Below are 19,746 nucleotides of genomic sequence, written 5' to 3'. Positions count from 1 at the left end.
CCACCACATTTGTCTAATATGTTTTAGTTAGATCTATTGCTGCTTCTGGCTGTTTCAACTCTCATTGGGTCACTATTGGTGCTACCTAAAAAGTCAAAGCTAATTCTGTATGCTGCCAAATGTTGCTAGGTGGAAGCAAGAGGATGCTGATTGATGTCTTTGATACTTTATCTCTGCTACAGCCATACAAATATGGAAAAACTTACTGCCCAGTGACTATTGAGTTATGTTATAATCTTCCAGTGGATGTAGACATTGTTGTTTTAGTAGATAGTTTACTTCTCTGAACTCCAAACTCTTTTCCCCCGTGGACATGTCTATGGAGGATTGTCTTAATTAGATTAACTGATTCGTGAAAAGACTCAGCCCACTGTGGGAAGTAGCAATCTGTAGGCAAAAGGTCCTGAACTATATAAGAGTGGAGAGGTTGAGTTGAGCACAAACAAGTAAGCAGGTATGCATTCATTTCTCTCTGTTCTTGATTGTGATGTGACTAGCTCCTTTAAATTCCTGCCACCTTGATGGACTGCAACCTGGATTTCAAGTTGAAATGAAGTAATTTCTCTAATACATTACTTTTTGCATTTTATCATAAAAACAGAAATGAAGCTAAGACAACTACTAAATTTAAATTATCTTCTAAAAATGAGAGCAAAGCCCTAATAAGCAATAAAGACTAAAGAGTGAAATCCACAGTCCATAAATGGTGAAGAATGGAAACTGATAGGTTGTATCCAAACAGAAATTAAATCTATAGAAATTAAAGCTTTGAGTATATATACATAGAAAAAAAACTACTGGAAAGTTTAGAGTGAAAATTTTGTGGAACTTATCAGCAAGAGTAAATAGGATGTGAATTAAGAGCCCTAAGGCTTTACAATATTATTGTTTGCAGTACTTTTTCTTGATACTTTCCTTAAAGCATTTACCTTCCTTTGGTTAATTTTGGCTGTACTACATTTAATCCATATTTGGGAGTTTAGTTTATTTTTATTGTTGCTATGACAATATCTGAACTAAAATCAACAAGAAAAGAAGGGTTTATTTTGACATATAATTTGAGAGTACAGGCCATCGTGTGGTGAGGCCATCATGGTGGACTATCTAGTTTAATTTCTGTTACTATTGGAGAACACTCTAACAAAAAGCAATTTATGGGATAATGGATTTAGCTTACAATTCCAGGTTATAGCTCATCATTGTGAGTAAGACAAGTCAAGAGTTTGCACTTCTATAGTCAAACCCAGAGAGAGTAAATTCATGCATAACCGCTTGCTTGAACTCAGCTTCAGTAGTTCTTAACCCACATAGGAGTCACATGCCAGATAGCCTGCATATCATATATTTACATTATGATTCATAACAGTAGCAAAGTTACACTTTTGAAGTAGCAATGGGTCCTCTGAAAGAACAACAGCCATTTCTGTGAAGCATTCCATATTAAAAAAAGGAAAAAGGACCTGGAATGCTTCACAGATTTGCGTGTCATCCTTGCACAGGGGCCATGCTAATCTTCTCTGTATTGTTCCAATTTTAGTATATGTGCTGCCGAAGCACGCACATGAAACCACAGTTTTCACAATCTATGCCACCAGTTGTTGTTTTTTGTTCTTCCACAAGATCCCTGTTCTCATCCTTACCTTCTGCTATATGCCTTCATATGAGTAACTGGGAAAATGAATGGCTTTGAAATTTTTTTAGGTTAGTTGGCTATTCAATTTTTGATTTTCTTGATATTTGAAATGGACCGTACATTAATATTCATAAATGAAAAATAAGTTGGCTGGGTAGAAAAATTAATTTATAAAAATTTCTTTCTATATATTTTGTTCTTTTGTCTTCTGGTTGATACATCAGAAGTTTAGGCCAGGTGTGAGGCAAAGCATATGCCTTTATTACCAGCACATGGAAAGCAGAGGTGTTCCTTCTAACTAAAGAATTTAGTATACCTGTTTTGTACAGCTTTATTCTTTTCTCACATGAAACTAACTTTCTAAGACTATTGTTTCTTCCTCTAAATATTTCTTTAAAATAAAGTATAAGGAGAGTTAAAGTTATCTGTTTCTCAAAAATAAAACCTATGTAGTTCTTCAGGACAATTTTTCTCATTGAACCATGGATATAATAGTAATATTTAGTATTTTGTCAGAAATAGATCATATCAGCTTTTTAAAAATCCTTCTATATTAAGTGTTATATATTTATATTTATTTGTGCTAATAAAAATGTGTGGCTTAATTAGTCTTTTGTGTATATATATATATCAACATGAAATGAGAAAAATAACTATTTCTAGTCCTCTATAATCTTGACAAAGATTCATCTACATTTTTGTATATATCAGTAGTTTATTTTTGTGAATTGTTCTATTATAAACAATATCAAACTTCAATTCTCTATTTTCTTGTGTTTTTCTAATTTTTGGGTCTTTTTTTATACTTAGGATTAGTTCTGATTTGGATAATGCTACTGTTAAACGTTCTGTGTATTTTCTGGTAGACAAATATACTTATTTCTCTTACATTTGTAACTAGATGTGGGATTGCTGGGTCATAGGATAAATGTATATTTAGCTACACTGATTATGTTGGAAAGTATTCTAAAGCTTTTATATGAAAAAGTAACCATTCTTATCAGCAGTACATGAGACTTATGTTGCTCTGTAGCCTTACAAACACTATTTATTGCAATTCTCTTAAATTCCAGCTATTGTTATAGGTGTGTTATGGTAATATTTATTTGGTTGAGGGAATGCATACCACAGTGGAAACCTGTGGAAATCAGAGGACAACTTATTGGGGTGTTGCTTCTTTTCCTCTATCATGCGAGTTCTGGGGATCAAATTTAATTCATCAGGCATATATATAGTTGCTATGTTTATGTTTGTAATTTAAAAAGTAATCTCTAAGGACACATTTTGAATACACATACACATCACATATGTTGTTACGACATTTTCATTTTTATACATGTATATAATACATTTCCATTATTCCTCCACCTACAACCCTTTCTTATCCCACTTTTATTCCTGAAAGTACAAGAGTGCAATAGCTGTAGCTGTTGGGAAGAAAATATTCTGCAACACTTCAGTTCTTACTTCTTGCATTCTTTCTGCCCCTTTTCTACAGTGTCTTCTGAGCCTTGAGGGGAGTAATATAGATGTCCTATTTAGTGATAAGCTCTCAGAAGCTCATTATTATCGGCACTTTCACCAGTTATAAGTCTTTGTAGCAACTACCAACCACTGCAAAAACAAGTCTGTCTGACCACAGCTAACTGCAGCCAATATCTGTGGATAGAAACAGATATCTAGAAGATAATTTGACAGGCACATCATGTCCAGTGATCAAAACAACAGCAGTAGCTTTCCTTCTATATGACTTCCCCAGCCACGGGCTTTTGACCAGGTTTCCAATACCAAATGTAATTTCCTTCACATGGCATAGGCCTCAAGTCCAATCAGACAGCTGTTGGTTATACCCCATAATAGAACTGCTGCTCTTGCACCAGTTGCCATGTCTTACGTGGCTATGCAACAGTGTGGCATGCAGGTTCAAACTAAAGGATATTCTAGAAAATATGAGTATTAACGACATATCTCCCACAGCAGCTGTTTAGTTTCTTGAAGCTCTATAAAAGATAGCCAGCACAGAGGGGACTTCCAGTTCAGTTACAGCTTGATTTCCCTACCAGAGAATGTGGAATCTTCAGCAGCTCTGATTCCAGCACTTGATATTGAAGACAGGATCCCTGGGGCAAGCTGCCTAGCCAGACTAGCCAAATCTGCAAGCTCTGGGTTCAATTGAGAACCTGACTCAATCCATAATAAGGTGAAGAGCAATGAAGGAAGATGGATGACATTACACTTTGGCTTCCATACCTACACCCACATGTGTGCCCATACAGGTGAACATGCATACATATGCACACCACATCCATATAAGTAAAATTTAAACTATTCTTGAGATGATGTATTTAATGGCAAGTGTGCATTACCACATCTGCCAAAACACTGTTAACATGTAATGAAAAAGTCTTGAGTAAGATATACTTGTTGTAATAATGTCAGTAATACGGTTGATATAGCTATTGGATAATAGAGAGAGTCTAGTTGGTTTACAAAGTAGAAAAAAAGTTTAACAATGATGTTGTTTGAAATAGCCAATTGTATCTTAACATGAATTTTGCTGTTATAATAATAGGTATTATTACTATACTCTTTACAGCCTGTATCCCAACCAATTGGAGCTGAACAACAAGCAACTCTTCAAAATCCAGATTTTGTTCGAAGGTAAGTATCATAACCTTAGTACCTGGAAATCAGTGGTGGCATGCTGCTGTATGTCCTTGTATGCTTAGAGTACCTTGAATAAAGCGAGTTTTAAACTTCTTATATTTGTGCAAGATTAATAAAATTGGGATGAATTTACTTTATTTTAATCTTTATAGTAATCATGTAGATTGTGAAGTTACTGACATTTTATTATTTTGTTTATAGTATTTTGTTGTACAAACTAAGTGAAAAATTATGTAAAGTAAAATTTCAGCTAATCTTACAAAATAAATGTAGCAAGATATGTAATTGGTGGTGGTTTTAAATAGTCTATGTTATTCAGGTTGGGTAATTTCTCTTAGTTTTCCAAATTCTCAATCTCTCTCTTTCTCCTTCCTTCCTTCCTTCCTTCCTTCCTTCCTTCCTTCCTTCCTTCCTTCCTCCCCCCTCCCTCCCCCTCTTTCTTTCTTATGTCCTCTTTATTCCACCATTTCCCCTTCAATAAAGTTTTGTTTCTGTGATTCTATGTTTAGTTCTATAATTTCCATTTGCTTCTTTTTTAATCTTTTATTTCTCATTGCCTTTTTTTTTTCTCATTTGCTTCAAATGCAGTTGCAATTGCCTATTGAAGATTTTGTTTTGTTTTGTCCTTTTCATTACTGGGAATGGAACCCAGTAATAAGCATATGTTCTTGCATATGCTAGGCAAGCACTTTACCATTAAGTCCATCTTACTTAGGGTTTTATTACTGTGGACAGACATCATGACCAAGGCAACTCTTATAAAGGACAGCATTTAATTAGATCTTGCTTACAGTTTCAGAGATTTAGTCCATTATCATCATGGCAGGAAGCATGGCAGTATGCAGGCAGGCATAATGCTGGAGGAGCTGAGAGTTCTACATCTTGATCTGAAGGTAGCCAGAAGACTGGCTTCCACAGGCCACCAGGAGGAGAGTCTAATTCCTCCCTGGGCAGAGTTAGAGCATCTGAAACCTCAATGCCCACCCCCACAGTGATACATTTCCTCCAACAAAGCCACACCTACTCTATTAAGGCCACACCTCCTAATAGTGCCACTCTCTATAGGCTAAGCACTCAAGCACATGAGTCTATGCTAACCAACCCTGTCTAAACCACTGCACAGTTCTTTGCTGAAGTTTGCTTCTCATTTCTTTCTTTTTAAAAATGTGCATACTAGATATGTGCCCTATCACTGAACTATACCCCAGCCTACTAAAATATTTTGATTATGGCTTGTCTTATAATTCCAATATCTGATTTATCTTGGATGTTTATACCTGTTGATTGTCTTTCTGCATTCAAGTTGTGGTTTTCCTGTTTTTGTTTTGTCTGTTGGTTGCTTTTTGTTTTTGTTTTGGTATGACAAGTATTTTCATTTATATATTTAGGTATTATATAAGGATATTTTGGATTGTGATTAAATCTTCTATTTTAGTAGGCATTCCCTGCATTCAGGTGCAAAGTTCTGACCCATTCTTATGGGCTAGAATTTTTTAATGAAAATTTAGTTTTAGAGTCCTTACACTATTCCAGTCTGCTTTGTTCACCATGCATCATTTGATACCACCATAATTCCAAAGGCTAGAGCTTTTCTCTAGGCCAGCTTCCTAATCCACACTTTATTGATGAAGCTTCTCCCGGGTTCTACAGGAGAAGAGTTTCTTTTTGGCTAATGGACTAGAGTCAGGAGATATTAGGTTTGAGTTACTTATGTCTATACTGGGATATACAAGAGTGAGCCTGATAGTCTTCTGTTACTCTAATTAGGAGATGTCAAGCTGCTGGGGGGTTTTCAAGTCTTTGAGGTTCTTGACCAGTCTTAGTGTTCACCTTTTCAATCTTGGTTGCCTTCCTTTTATTGTCTAGTTTATTATTTCTAGAATTTTAAAGTTGTACTTGGGGAAAATGAACAAGAAAAGTTGAGTGTTTGTTACCTTGTTCCAAAAACTAGTGTAATTTCTTAGATTTATTTATTTTATTTTATTATGTATATAAGTGTTCTGTGTGTATGTTTTTGCACCACATGTGTGCCTGGTAGCCATAGGGGTCAGAAGAAAGAATTAGATCCACTGAAAATAGAATTAAAAATACTTGTGAACTGTGGCTTCACATGTGAATACTTGGAATTGAAATCAGGTCCTCTGCAAAAGTAATAAGTGCTTTTAACCACTGAACCATCGCTCAAGCCTTAAGCTAGTATTTTAAGGAAACTTTTGAATGTGTATAGTATTATGTCATGAGCTAAAATTGTATCTCCTTTTATCCTCTAGTGGTTATTATTTATTACTATCATTTCTCTATATTTTAAGAACTCCAGGAGAAGTGGTTATTGGGGGGTTGTGCTAGGAACAGAACCCAACCCTTGTACATGCTTCACAAGACTGGACCACTGAGCTATTTATACCCTTAGCCCTTGCAAGCATTATGTGTAAACATTTCACCACTTGTACTTATGAGTATTCTTTTATATGCAAACAGAATAATTTAGCTTTGGGGGTTTATCTCTTTTTGTATATATCTACAGAGATGATTCACTGGGAATTTTTAGAAGAAAGGACTCACCAAAAATAATTTAAAAGATATTTTTAAAAGGTCTATTGGTACTTATATTTGAAATTAGGTATTAAATAAAATGATGTGCTTTTCCCTGAAGACCATTTCTCCCACTCTCAGCATTTGTTAGTTACCTATATATAGTTCTTTGACTGGGGTTGAGGCATCTTGAGTGGCACCCCACTGTACCCCCTATCTGTCCACCTTGGCATGTCTATTGTTTTGTTGTCCTATTTAGCTCATGTTTAGACAGTCATATTAGTGGACTTTATGGCGGTAGCTTCAGACATTACTCAGAAACACCATCTCACTGCCAACGCTCTTAGAATCTTTTCTTCCCCTATTCCACAATGTTCCCTCAGCCTTAGGTGCGGGCATGTTTTGAAGATATAGCCATTGGGACTGGGCTCCACAACTCTGTATTTTGATTGCTTGTGGTTTTCTATAATGGGCTCTGTTGCAGAGAGAAATTTTCCTTGATGAGAGTGAAGACCACACTTCTCTGTGGGCATAAAGACAGTGTTTATGATTGCTGTTAGTGATTATGCTGGTTTAGGAAATTAGTGGTTGTACTTTCTCTTCTTAAGACTCATGGCGCCGGGCGTGGTGGCACACACCTTTAATCCCAGCACTTGGGAGGCAGAGGCAGGTGGATTTCTGAGTTCGAGGCCAGCCTGGTCTACAAAGTGAGTTCCAGGACAAGCCAGGGCTACACAGAGAAACCCTGTCTCAAAAAAACCAAAAAAAAAAAAAAAAAAAAAAGACTCATGGCTTCATTAGCACTGCCTTTTTTTATATTATTTTATTTGAACTTATAAAATAGCTATAACTAGCCACTGTTAAACCTGTTAAACCATTTTTATATCATTCATTTTCATCACTTGCTTTACCTTCTGCATTATTCCTGTCTCCTATACTTAATCTGCTTATTCTTTGCTGAGATAAATCTCCTTTTTGAAATAAGAAGGTATATTCATGTGGATGCTTACAGCCAACCATTGGACTTATCACAGGGACCCCAATGGAGGAGTTAGGGAAAGGACTGAAGGAGCTGAAGGGGCATTATCTGGCATCAATGGGAGGGGAGGCTCTTGGTCCTATGAAGGCTTTATGCCCCAGTGTAGAGGAATGCTAGGGCTATGAGTTGGGAGTGGGTAGGTGGGAGGAGAAGCACTCTCATAGAAGCAAAGTAAGGGAGATGGGATAGGGGCTTACAGAGGGGAAACCGGAAAAAGGGATACCATTTGAAATGTAAACAAATAAAATATCCAATTAAAGATAAATAAAATGTATATTCATTTTAGAAACTTCATTTGAATATATTAGTAAAGTAATCTCCAAATAAGAAAAAAAAAACTGATCAAGATTGTCTCCCCTGCCCCACCTGGGGATACATCCTATATACAACCACCAAACTCAGACACTATTGCATATGCCAAAAGATTTTGCTGACAGGACCCTGATATGGCTATCTCTTGTGAGGCTATGCTAGTGCCTGGCAAATGCAGAAGTGGATGCTCACAGTCATCTATTGGATGGAACACAGGGCCCCTAATGGAGGAGCTAGAGAAAGTACCCAAGGAGCTAAAGAAGTCTGTAACTCTATAGGAGGAACAACAATATGAACTAACAAGTACCCCCCAGAGCTCATGTCTCCAACTGCATATGTAGCAGAGGATGGCCTAGTCGTCCATAAATGGGAGGAGAGGCCCTTGGTCTTGCGAAGATCATGTGCCCCAGTACAGGGGAATGCCAGGGCCAGGAAGTTGGAGTGGGTGTGTTGGGGAGCAGGGCATGGGGAGGGTATAGGGGGCTTTGGGGATAGCATTTGAAATGTAAATGAAGAAAATATCTAATAAAAAATAAATTAAAAAAGATTGTCTCCCAAATTAAAATAAGAATATTCCTTGATAAAAGATTTCATAGTGGCCTATGACTGACATTGTTTTTCTTTCATTCATATTCCTGTGATTAAAAATGTATAAATGATAAGTATAAATGGCAAGTATAAATGATAAGATTTTTTTTTAGTATAGAATAGAGTTTATTTAAGGCATAGGGAGGGGAGTTAAGAGAGTAGTAGAGGCAGAGAGAAGGAGAAAGAAGTAGAGGCAGGCCATGACCACGTGGAGAGAGGGGGGAAGGGACAAAGAGGGCAAGATGTAAGAGAGAGGCAAGAGAGGATATGTCATTTTTATAACTTCCAAAACCACCTTTATTGAAATATAATTTGTGGGACTGGAGAGATGGTTCAGCAGTTATGAGCACTAGGTCCTCTTTCAGAGGAAAAGGGTTCAATTCCCAGCCCCTACATGGTAGCGACAACCATGTGTAACTCCAGTCCCAGAGGATCAGACACCCCTTTCTGGCCTGTATGGGCACTACCATACACATGGTGTACACAGACATGCGTGCAAGCCTAACATCCACCCATATAAAATAAGAAAAAAATGTTTAAGAAAAAATACAATGTATTTATCATAAAATTTACCTATTTAACTTGTACAATACAGTGGTATTATGTGTATTCACAGTTATATAACCATAACATTTAAAAACATATTACATGGATTGATTTTTAAGTTTATAATTTTATCATCTTAAGTTTTCTTTAGATTTTATGATTAAGATTGGAATGAGTTCCTTTTTTTTACTTAGTAGCTTGAATCAAGATGTGACATCTGTGAAAGAAAACACCAATAACCCTGATACCCCAAGTGGAAATGGCAAACAGGATCGGAACAAACAACGAAGAGCCTCCTGTCCCCGGCCAGAGAAGGGGACTAAATTCCAGCTTACTGTCCTTCAGGTCAGTGTGTATGTATGACTGGATTAGAGTGTATGTAGAAGTGCCGCAGACCCTCTGGGTCCCGTGCCTGCGTAAAACGGTTCTCTAGAGTAGGTGGGCAAAGCTTAGGATGGAGTGAGAGACAGACACACACACAAGAGAGGTGTTGAATCTGAATGTAATTTTCTGGTGGAGACTCAGACCTTTTATAATACAGAGTAACAGAATAGGGCACATTGAAGTTTTCCAGGTGCAAGAGGAGTGACTTCAAAAGGAACCAGATAAAGGTTTACTTTAGAGATTATCACCCTGCCTAGGATCAGCCCTGTGCCAGGCAAGAGTTTCACACTTTTAATGTTAATTGGGCATTAACATTAGGGGGGTATTAACTCTTTCCTGGCCTCAGGAATAAAGTAGTGTCAAGGACCTTGGAATTCTTAGGTCTTGTTAATTCTTATCTATGTCTGGAGAATTCCCATTTATCAGTATAGTATATTAATTTGCTGTTGGCATGGAATGTAGTCTGTAATAAGAATTTCTATCTCAGTGAGAATTCCAGTCTCTTTCTGCAGATAACTGAGCTAATGGCTAGTGCTTTATTGTTTTATTGCCTGAGTAATTAGTTACTGAATAGGTTAAGCTCCTTGCTGCTATCTGGGACCTTAGAACACTGGGAAAGGCTTTAGCTATGTTAGAATTCAATCTTAAAAAGGCATTACATTAAGGTAATACTAAATAGAGTGCACGTGAATCCATACACTAGGCTAATTCAGGGATGGAAGATTGATTTTATGGTTTATAAGGATTATGGGAGAAAAGTGCCAGACCCCAGGAAGAGAGTTTCCTTGAAACTCATTGCTTCATCGGTCAGCTTCCTAGCTTTCGCTATGTCAAACTGACTCAACCTAAGTACGTGGCATAGAAGTCCTGGAGACTCAGAAAGGAACAATGCTGTGGAAGTAAATGCAGACTATTGTAAAGCACTCTATAAACTAATTTCTCCTTTATTCAGAATTTCTGAAAAGAAAATATAGGTATTAAACTTGGAAATTGGGCTGGCGAGATGGCTCAACAGTTAAGAGTACTGACTGCTCTTCCAGAGGCCCTGAGTTCAAATCCTAGCAACCACATGATGGCTCACAACCATCTGTAATGGGATCCAACACCCTCTTCTGGTGTGTCTTAAGACAGCTATAATGTACTCATACATAAAATTAAAAAAAAAAGATTTAAACTTGGAAATTGTAAGAGAAATATAACGAAGAACATAAAATTCTTATAATCACTAATCAGAGCTTATTTCTTTTATCTTTTTTCTATATATATGTGCAATATTCACATTTTAACATTGTGCAAATAATGTTAGCAAATAATAGAGCACATAATGTTAGCCAAAAATATATTGACTTATTTTATGATAGGTATCCTTTTTTTTGTATTTTTTTCATTTATTTATTTATTATTTATTTTTTGTCCCAAGCATTCTCCACCCGTTCTTTCTCTCCTCCCAGTCCCACCCTTACAAATCCCTCCCACCATTACCCCCTCACCTTCTCAGAGAAGGGGAAGCCCCCCTTTATGTACCACCCCACCCTGGGACATCCAGTTGTCATAAGCCTAAGCACCTCTTCTCCCCCTAGGGCCCAAGTAGATAGTCCAGTTAGGGGAAGGGGATCCAATGACAGGCAACTGAGTCAGGGACAACCTCTGCTCCAATTGTTAGGGGACCCACATGAAGACTAAGCTGCACATCTGCTACATGTGTACAGGAAGGCCTAGTATAGCCCCCGCATGGCCTTTGGTTGGTGGTTTAGTCTTTGTGAGCCCCCATGGGTCCAGATTAGTTGACTCTACAACTCTTCTTGTGGTGTCCCTGACTCCCCCAGGTCACTCAATTCTACCCCACCCACCCACACACACTAATACCACCAAAATCAAAATAACAGGCATTAATAATCATTGGTTATTAATATCTTATTTTCATCAAGGTCCTCCAAATATCCTCTATAGTAGTATTCCCATCTTTACAAATAAAGATGCTCAAGACCAGAGGAATCATTTGCATTAAATCATTCGACTATCAAATGCTAGAGTCAGATCTGAAGCCAGATCAGACTTTAAAGCCTATATCTCTAACCAATATATGTTTTAGATTCATTTTTAAAACCTGTATACAATTTTATATTCTTTCTTTTTGAAAGCTCAATATATTGTGGACGTGTTTCTAATGCCAGTAAATAATTTGAATAATATATTTTAAATACATAGTCCCTTGTACAGAGATATAATTTAATCATCCCTTTTCCTGTTCTTCTTTAGGTTTGTTCTGTAACTGTTGCTGAATATGTTGTATGTGAACTTACCTAGTTACTCCCTGTAAAATGTGATTTTATTTTCGTTTTTATTATTTTTACACAGGGTCTGATAATAGCCAAGGCTTGCCTCAAACTTTTTTTTTCTTCTCTCAAACTTATTTTATAGCCAAGGATAACCTTAAATTTCTAATCGTCCTCTCTTCACTTCCCAAATACTGAGGTTACAGATGTGAACCTCTGTGGTGCTGAGGATGGTACTAGGGCTTTGTGCATGCTAGGCAAGCACTCTACCAGCTGTGTTTCATCCTCAGCCAAGATGGCTTCACTTAGACTCATTAAATGTGTGTACTTAGGTCTCAGTCTCTGGAGACAACATGGTGGAGTGTCAGCTGGAAACACATAACAACAAGATGGTGACATTCAAGTTTGATGTTGATGGTGACGCACCTGAGGATATCGCTGACTATATGGTAAGTTTAGTGACATAGTACTATTTTTCCCCTAGTGTATTCATTCTCTCTCCTTTTATTCTCTCTCCCCCTTCCTCTCTTCTTTCCATTTTCCCTTCATTCATTCATTTACACTCATCTCTAGATAGGATGTATGGAGGGTTTTTAAAAAATTTGCATAGAGGAAAATTGCTCATAATCAGGGATGTTACTACATTTTCTCTGTTTTTACTGTATTTTCTGAGCAAGTATGATGGCTTTTTTTTAGATTGATGTATTTTAATCTCTGACTGTATGTTAAAATAATATTATAACTTTAAATGATAATCTCATTGTATAGGTGCCTGATTAAATCAGAATCAAGCCACGTAGGTAATTTTAATGTGTCTAACATTCTGCATAAAAGTATTGAAGTTATTCTTCTCAGTACATTAGTTGTTTTAAATGTCTGAATATGCTGTTGTATGTGTATTTACATGTTTGTGTGGGTATGTACATGGAGTACAGAGGACATTGGGTGCTATCCTCAATTGCTCTCCATTTTATTTGTTCATATGTGTGCATGTGGTGTTTGTGTCTGTCGTGTATATGCAAGTGTTTAGGTACATGCATCCATACCCACACCTGCAGAGGTTAGAGGATGACTTTAGGTGTCCTCCTCTGTCATTTTCTAACTTACTCTTTTGAAATAAAATCTCTTCCTAATCCTGATGCTTGAGTGTTTCAGGTAGACTCGCAGCCAGAAAGCCCCAGAAATCTTCCTGTGTTCTCACAGTGCTGAGTTACAGGCTTATTTGAGTCCATGCTAAGCTTGTTATATGGATGCTAGGATCTAAACTCAGGCTCTCATGGTTGCTTAGCAAGCATTTTTAACCACTGAGCAATCTATCTTTTTTTTTTTTTTTTTTTTTTTTTTGAGACATGGTCTCTCACTGAATCTGTAGCTCATTGATTTGGCTAGACTGACTAACCAGTGAGTTTTAGAAATCTTCCTGTTTCTACCACTTATAAGCCCATCCTCAGCACTGGGATTATAGATACACACCACCATGCCTGGATTTTTACATGGGTGCTGAAAAGTCTAACTCAGGTTCCTATTCTTATACATCAGGCATTTTACCAACTGAGTTCTTTTTTTTTTTCATAGTAGGATTTAAATCTTTTTTTTTAATTTTTAATATTTTTATTACATATTTTCCTCAGTTACATTTCCAATGCTATCCCAAAAGTCCCCCATAGCGCCCCCCACTTCCCTACCCACCCATTCCCATTCTTTTGGCCCTGGCATTCCCCTATATTGGGGCATATAAAGTTTGCAAGTCCAATGGGCCTCTCTTTCCAGTGATGGCTGACTAGGCCATCTTTCGATACATATGCAGCTAGAGACAAGAGCTCCGGGGTTCTGGTTAGTACATCATGTTGTTCCAACAATAGGGTTGCAGATCCCTTTAGCTCCTTGGGTACTTTCTCTAGCTCCAACTGAGTTCTTTAATCAGGCCCACATTTAGTTTTTTTAAATACTTTGGCTTAAGTTAGTATTTCTCTCTCTCCCTATTCCTCTTCCTTCTCTTCTTCCTCCTCCTCCTTCTTCCTTTTGTACAAATGGAGATAGAGGGCATAAATAATTCATAATGCTTTGTCTTTTGTATTATTTACTTAATAAATTAAGTTTTGTCCATTGTATATTCCATCTTAACATAGAATTTTCTGGTATGTCTTTTGTTTCCTATTTCTCATTCATATTTAGTATAATGGACAGTCAGGAGCTATTATTTATCATGTTTGGTGTTGTTTTCATGTTCTGATGTAGAAAGACCTTAGATTTGAACATCCTAATTTTAAACATTCTCTCAGTTACATTCTTGTTGTGTTGTCAGATTACATAGGCTCTGACTGATATGTAGTCTTGACTGATCTTGAGCTGTCATACTCCTTCAGCCTTCCTAAGTACTGAAATATATGTGTAGACCATGATCCCCTGCTGTCTTACACATAATACGTTCTTTAGATAACAACTAATTTTTATACTTTTTTACTAAAAATAATTTTTTCTATACACTAAATACTTATGATCATAGTTTGCTGCCCCTCATGTCCTCCCAGATCCTCCCCACCCTCTCACACATCCAACTCCATGCCTTCTTAGTCTCTCTTTAGAAAACAGGGTGTGGAGCCTACTCTTAATAGTAGCTTATATATCCAATGAGATTTTGTTGGAGAAAACAAATCTTTCCTTTGTAGGGGAGGCCAATTGAGGATAGCTTCCTGGTTAGAATGTAGGCTTGGATCCATTTTTCTCTCTTAGTGCTGGGACTCTGTCTGGCTTGGGCCTGTTCACGTCCTGAGTGTGCTTTCGCTCTTTCTGTGTATGTTGTTCCTATTATATATGAAAGATATTTTTTCCTTGGTGTTATCCATCCATCCATTTGATGGCAACATCCCATGTGAGGCTATGCCGGGGCCTGGCAAATACAGAAGTGGATGCTCACTGTCAGCTATTGGATGGATCACAGGGTCCCCAATGGAGAAGCTAGAGAAAGCACCCAAGGAGCTAAAGAGATCTGCAACCCTATAGGTGGAACAACAATATGAACTACCCAGTACCCACCAGAGTTTGTGTCTCTAGCTGCATTTGTATCAAAAGATGGCCTAGTCAGCCATCACTGGAAAGAGAGGCCCATTGGACTTGCAAACTTTATATGCCCCAGTACAGGGGAATGCCAGGGCCAAGAAGTGGAAGTGGGTGGGTAGGAGAGTTGGGGGCGTCTGGGGGTCTTTTCGGATAGCATTTGAATAAAAAAAAAAGGCTGAGTGACCCAGCGTCTCCCATTCTCTCCACATTGTTCAGTTGAGATTACAGCCAATTTATTTTTTTTAATTTTTTTCTTAGATATTTTTGTCATTTACATTTCAAATGCTATCCCAAAAGTCCCCTATACCCTACCCCCGCCATGCTCCCCTACTCACCCACTCCTACTTCTTGGCCCTGACTTTCCCCTGTACTGGAGCATGTAAAGTTTGCTAGACCAAGGGGCCTCTCTTCCCAGTGATGGCTGACTAGGATATCTTCTGCTACATATGCAGCTAGAGACACCAGTTCTGGGGGTACTGATTAGTTCATATTGTTGTTCCACCTATAGGGTTGCAGACCCCTTCAGCTCTTGGGTACTTTCTTTAGCTCCTCTATTGGGGGCCCTGTATTCCATCCTACAGATGACTGTGAGCATCCACTTCTGTATTTGCCAGGCACTGTCTCACAGGAGACAACTATATCAGGGTCCTTTCAGCAAAATCTTGCTGGCATATGCAATAGTGTCTGCATTTGGTGGCTGATAATGGTATGGACCCCTAGGTGGGGCAGTCTCTGGATGGTCCATCCTTTCGTCTTAGCTCCAAATTTTGTCTCTGCAACTCCTTCCATGGATATTTTATTCTCTATTCTAGGGGGGAATAAAGTATCCACGAGTTGGTCTTCCTTCTTGATTTTCTTGTGATTTGGAAGTTGTATCTTGGGTATTCTAGGTTTCTGGGCTAATATTCACTTATCATTGAGTGCATATCAATTGACTTCTGTGATTGCGTTATGTCACTCAGGATGATATCCTCCAGATATATCCATTTGCCCAAGAATTTCATACATCTGTTGTTTTTTTTTTAATTAGGTATTTTCTTCATTTACATTTCCAATGCTATCCCAAAAGTCCCCCATACACTACATTCATTGTTTTTAATAACTGAGTAGTACTCCATTGTATAACTGTACCACAATTTCTGTATCCATTCCTCTGTTTAGGGACATCTGGGTTCTTTCCAGCTTCTGGCTATTATAAATAGGGCTGCTATGAACATAGTGGAGCATGTGTCCTTATTACCAGTTGGAACATCTTCTGGGTATATGCCCAGGAGAGGTATTGCTGGATCTACCAGTAGTACTATGTCCAGTTTTCTGAGGAACCACCAGACTGATTTCCAGAGTGGTTGTACAAGCTTGCAATCCCACCAACAATGGAGGAGTGTTCCTCTTTCTCCACATCCTGCCAGCATCTGCTGTCACCTGAATTTTTGATCTTAGCCATTCTGACTGGTGTGAGGTAGAATCTCAAGGTTGTTTTGATTTGCATTTCCCTGATGATTAAGGATGTTGAACATTTTTTGAAGTTCTCAGCCTTTCGGTATTCCTCGGTTGAGAATTCTTTGTTTAGCTCTGTACCCCATTTTTAATGGGGTTATTTGAATTTCTGGAGTTCAGCTTCTTGAGCTCTTTGTATATATTTGATATTAGTCCCCTATCAGATTTAGGATTGGTAAAAATCCTTTCCCAATCTGTTGGTGGCCTTTTTGTCTTATTGACAGTATCTTTTGCCCTACAGAAGCTTTGCAATTTTATGAGGTCCCATTTGTCAATTCTTGATCTTACAGCACAGACCATTGCTGTTCTGTTTAGGAATTTCCCCCCTATGTCCATATCTTCGAGGCTTTTCCCAACTTTCTTCTCTATTAATTTCAGTGTCTCTGGTTTTATGTAGAGTTCTTTGATCCACTTAGACTTGAGCTTTGTATAAGAAGATAAGAATGGATCAATTAGAATTCTTCTACATGATAACTGCCAGTTGTGCCAGCATCATTTGTTGAAAACACTGTCTTTTTTCCACTGGATGGTTTTAGCTCCCTTGTCAAAGATCAAATGACCATAGGTGTGTGGGTTCATTTCTGGGTCTTCAATTCTATTCTATTGATCTATCTGTCTGTCACAGTACCAGTACCAAGTTTTTATCACAATTGCTCTATAGTACAGCTTAAGGTCAGGCATGGTGATTCCCCCAGAGGTTCTTTTATTGTTGAGAATAGTTTTTGCTATCTTAGGTTTTTTGTTATTCCAGATGAATTTGCAAATTGCCCTTTCTAACTCGTTGAAGAATTGAGTTGGAATTTTGATGGGAATTGTATTGAATTTGTAGATTGCTTTCGGAAGGGTAGCCATTTTTACTATATTAATCCTGCCAATCCATGCATGTGGGAGATCTTTCCATCTTCTGAGATCTTCAATTTCTTTCTTCAGAGACTTGAAGTTCTTGTCATACAGATCTTTCACTTCCTTAGTTAGATTCACACCAAGGTATTTTATATTATTTGTGACTATTGAGAAGGGTGTTGTTTACCTAATTTCTTTCTCATCCTGTTTATCCTTTGTGTAGAGAAAGGCCACTGATTTTTTGTTTGAGTTAATTTTATATCCAGCTACTGTGCTGAAGCTGTTTATCAGGTTTTGGTGTTCTCTGGTGGAATTTTTAGGGTCACTTATATATACTATCATATCATCTGCAAATAGTGATATTTTGAACTCTTCCTTTCCAATTTGTATCCCCTTAATCTCCTTTTGTTGTCGAATTACTCTGGCTAGGAATTGAAGTACTATATTGAATAGGAAGGGAGAAAGTCAGCAGCCTTGTCTAGTCCCTGATTTTAGTGGGATTGTTTCCAGCTTCTCTCCATTTACTTTGATGTTGGCTACTGGTTTGCTGTAGATTGCTTTTATTATGTTTAGGTATGAGCCTTGAATTCCTGATCTTTCCATGACTTTTATCGTGAAGGGGTGTTGGATTTTATCAAATGCTTTCTCATCATCTAATGAGATGATCATGTGATTTTTGTCTTTGAGTTTGTTTATGTACTGGATTACGTTGATTGGTTTCTGTATATTAAACCATCCCTGCATCCCTGGGATGAAGCCTACTTGGTCATGATGGATGATCGTTTTGATGTGTTCCTGGATTCGGTTTGCAAGGATTTTATTGAGTATTTTTGCATCGATATTCATAAGGGAAATTGGTCTGAGGTTCTCTTTCTTTGTTGGCTCTTGGTGTGGTTTAGGTGTCAGAGTAATTGTGGCTTCATAGAATGAATTGGGTAGAGTACCTTCTGTTTCTATTTTGTGGAATAGTTTGAGGAGAGTTGGAATTAGGTCTTCTTTGAAGGTCTGATAGAACTCTGCACTAAACCCATCTGGTCCTGGGCTTTTTTTGGTTGGGAGACTATTGATGACTGCTTCTCTTTTTTAGGGGGAATGGGACTGTTTATATCGTTAATCTGATTCTAATTTAACTTTGGTACCTGGTATCTGTCTAGGAAGTTGTTCATTTCATCCAGGTTTTCCAGTTTTGTTGAGTATAGCCTTTTGTAGTAGGATCTGATGGTGTTTTGGATTTCCTCAGGATCTGTTGTTATGTCTCCTTTTTCATTTCTGATTTTGTTAATTAGGATACTATCTCTGTGCCCTCTAGTTAGTCTGGCTAAGGGTTTATCTGTCTTGTTGATTTTCTCAATGAACCAGATCCTAGTTTGGTTGATTCTTTGAATAGTTCTTTTTGTTTCCACTTGGTTGATTTCTGCCCTAAGTTTGATTATTTCCTGCCATCTACTCCTCTTGGGTGAATTTGCTTCCTTTCGTTGTAGAGCTTCTAGGTGTGCTGTCAGACTGTTAGTCTATGCTTTCTCTAGTTTCTTCTTGGAGGCACTCACGGCTATGAGTTTTCCTCTTAGGACTGCTTTCATTGTGTTTCATAAATTTGGGTATGTTGTGGCTTCCATTTTCATTAAACTGTAAAATGTCTTTAATTTCTTTCTTTATTTCTTCCTTGACCAAGGTATCATTGAGTAGAGTGTTGTTTCCATGTGAATGTTGGCTTTCTATTATTTATGCTGTTATTGAAGATCAGCCTTATTCTGTGGTGATCTGATAGGATGCATGGGATAATTTCAATATTTTTGTATCTGTTGAGGCTTGTTTTGTGACCAATTATATGGTCAATTTTGGAGGAGGTAGCATGAGGTGCTGAGAAGAAGGTATATCCTTTTGTTTTAGGATAAAATGTTCTGTAGATATCTGTTAAATCCATTTGTTTCATAACTTCTGCTAGTGTCCATGTGTCCCTGTTTAGTTTCTGTTTCCAGGATATGTCCATTGGTGAGAGTGGGGTGTTGAAGTCTCCCACTATTATTGTGTGAGGTGCAATTTATGCTTTGAGCTTTACTAAAGTTTCTTTAATGAATGGGGCTGCCCTTGCATTTGGAGCATAGATATTTAGAATTGAGAGTTCATCTTGGTAGAATTTTTGATGAGTATGAAGTGCCCCTCCTTGTCTTTTTTGATAACTTAGGGTTGGAAGTCGATTTTATTCGATATTAGAATGGCTACTCCAGCTTGTTTCTTTGGACCATTTGCTTGGAAAATTGTTTTCCAGCCTTTTACTCTGAGGTTGTGTCTGTCTTTATTCCTGAGGTGGATTTCCTGTAAGCAGCAAAATGTTGGGTCCTGTTTGTGTAGCCAGTCTGTTAATCTAT

General features: G+C 37.6%; 1 protein-coding gene and 1 non-coding gene across 7 annotated transcripts in view; one reads left to right on the top strand and one right to left on the bottom strand.

Annotated features, from left to right (window-relative positions):
• Nucleotides 1-19,746, top strand: part of Wnk3 (WNK lysine deficient protein kinase 3) — a 135,137-nt gene that overhangs the window by 81,389 nt on the left and 34,002 nt on the right. For 4 of the 6 annotated variants that reach the window (XM_029473229.2, XM_029473231.2, XM_021153288.3 and 1 more), the window contains 3 exons: nt 4,230-4,294; nt 9,512-9,662; nt 12,310-12,426. In XM_029473229.2, the coding sequence (XP_029329089.1) occupies nt 4,230-4,294; nt 9,512-9,662; nt 12,310-12,426 (333 nt within the window). The remainder of the gene's footprint in view (nt 1-4,229; nt 4,295-9,511; nt 9,663-12,309; nt 12,427-19,746) is intronic. The other 2 variants (XM_029473233.2, XM_029473230.2) reach the window with 1 other exon arrangement.
• Nucleotides 1,455-1,557, bottom strand: LOC115030254 (U6 spliceosomal RNA). The gene has a single exon (XR_003835846.1). It is a non-coding gene; the product is annotated as a U6 spliceosomal RNA (small nuclear RNA).

The sequence above is a fragment of the Mus caroli genome, unplaced genomic scaffold (genome assembly GCF_978045245.1).
Source record: "Mus caroli unplaced genomic scaffold, Mus_caroli_1 scaffold_5, whole genome shotgun sequence".
Taxonomy (NCBI): domain Eukaryota; kingdom Metazoa; phylum Chordata; class Mammalia; order Rodentia; family Muridae; genus Mus; species Mus caroli.
The sequence above is the reverse complement of the archived record's forward strand: the minus strand, read 5'-3'. Positions and strand labels throughout refer to the sequence as shown.